The following is a 1,982-nucleotide window of genomic DNA, read 5'->3' as shown; positions in this document are numbered from 1 at the left end:
CTAAGATAGCGCGCTATCGTTTGCCCTTTATGTCAATTGTAGAACATCCATTGAAGGTGAACAAATTCAAACTCGCTTTTTCTATTCTTTCTCAATTGTAAACAAATTCAAACTCACTTTTTCTATTCTTTCTCAATTACAAAGGATACATTGGATAGTGAATTGAATGTAGACAATTGTGAGAGTTGGTTTCCGCTCATACAAATGCACACCACGCTTAAGGGCTCTCGCGATGTATCTCAAAATAATGATTACTTTTGCATGTCAGCTGTTAAAAATTCTATAGCAGAGTATAAAAGTAAAAGCGAAATTGAGATCTGGCATTTGCAACCTACTAATAACGCTTTTTTAAAATCGGTAAGTAAGGAAAAATACAAAATGCAGTAATATTGCCTTAGCTACTTATAAGTCGATATATATTCGCACATATCTATAAAAGAAAAAGAAAACCAAGGTTTGTAGCCACTAAATGCGTGGCTATCGTTTCTATAAGCATGGCAAAAGACAGTACAATGTATGTCAGGGATTGCTTTTAGTATAAGTACGCAAAATTGATTTTTATTTTAGAGTTGACCTCGGAACACTCTATTGAAAAACAATGTTGGTTTGGTGCTCTTTCTTTACCTTTCATTTAAGATTATAATGAATAGGAAATTCAGTTCTTTCTAAGCATTATAAACTATTATGTGCAGCCACTTAAAAGTGACTAAGCGAAAAATCTATTTTTTCTCCATTTCCCCCCTCATAAATACTAATTAAAATAATTTTTTTATAATGTATTTAGGACTTTTTACAGTTTGACTACCCGTTGCATTTTACGCTGCAAACTTTTTACTTGCATATAGAAAGAAACGTAAAAAATATAGCGCGGTTAATCAAATTATATATATTTAAGTTATAAGCGAGAAAGAAATTGACCAACAATTGCACGTGTAGCGAATTTGGACGTGTGCTGTCCTTTCTTGAATTCCCCATATATTGAACATTTCTTATGGATGATACCTTGTGGTCCTTAAAACGCTCTTAATGGAAGAGGAGAGTATTACAGAGTCCACTTACAGCCGTAGTTATGAAAATCTGAATAAAACATGTTGAACCCTGTTCAACTGTATTAAACAGGTTGTCCACTTTTCTCTGCTCCTAGCCTAGGGTTTTTAACAAGGAGGAACTCCTTATTCATGTTCTTTATATTTTCTTTTAATTTCAGATTTTACGCCTAGTAAAGCACGTTCATAATTTGTCTAAAGCATTCCTCATTCTCTACTTTGTTTCAAATTATGCCCCGGATGGAGCCGATCAAGTTGAGGCATCCTATGAATGTTATAAATTTGTAATGACAAATGAAAAATTAATTGTGGATCCAAAATGTCAGGAACAATTAAAAAAAATTAAACGAAATTATCCGGTAATAAAAACACAACATTTATTACACGCATATGGATTGAACGATGATGACTTGATAAAATTAGTTGAATATCCTTCAGAATTGATACACCGTTTGTATCATCACGAAATTATACTGAAGGGAGGTAAATTGGATATAAATACGTTAGTAAAAGAGATAGCGGAGTTACATGATATCAAGGAGGAAAAAATTCAGTTTAAATTGCTACAAATGTGGTTGTCATTTACATCGGACATGGCTTCTAGTGACAACACGCTACTAGATGAAACTTTGTATGAAGATCAAAATATAGTGGGTACAGTTGGAGTTGAGGATATGAGTACAGCAGCGGAAAATGTGAAACGGTATTTAAATTTCTAAACAATTATTGATTGAAACATTATTATAAACATATTCCGTTTTCTACTGGTGTTGCAGGGCTAATTACATCCTAGCTAGTTGGCCCAAAGATGTGGCGGTACAATTCTTAATAGGTCATATGTATCCACCAGAGGGGTATGTTAAAAAAATGCCCTGTATCATCTTTATGATTTTACTGTCCTTATAGAATGACTAACACTTCCAAGCAATTGCAAAT

At 33.2% G+C, this 1,982-nt stretch overlaps 1 protein-coding gene across 1 annotated transcript; it reads left to right on the top strand.

Annotated features, from left to right (window-relative positions):
• Positions 1 to 6: 6 nt before the first annotated feature.
• LOC119644265 lies at positions 7 to 1,976 on the top strand (the record flags this gene model as incomplete). Its single annotated transcript, XM_038043800.1, has 5 exons — positions 7 to 56; positions 145 to 357; positions 1,208 to 1,749; positions 1,823 to 1,900; positions 1,953 to 1,976. Coding segments are annotated over exons 1-5 (884 nt in total), but the record flags the coding sequence as incomplete, so codon positions are not given.
• Between the last annotated feature and the right edge of the window lie 6 nt (positions 1,977 to 1,982).

Source organism: Glossina fuscipes, unplaced genomic scaffold, assembly GCF_014805625.2.
Source record: "Glossina fuscipes isolate IAEA_lab_2018 unplaced genomic scaffold, Yale_Gfus_2 104006, whole genome shotgun sequence".
NCBI lineage: Eukaryota > Metazoa > Arthropoda > Insecta > Diptera > Glossinidae > Glossina > Glossina fuscipes.
Note: the sequence above shows the minus strand (reverse complement) of the source record. Positions and strands in the feature narration are given on the sequence as shown.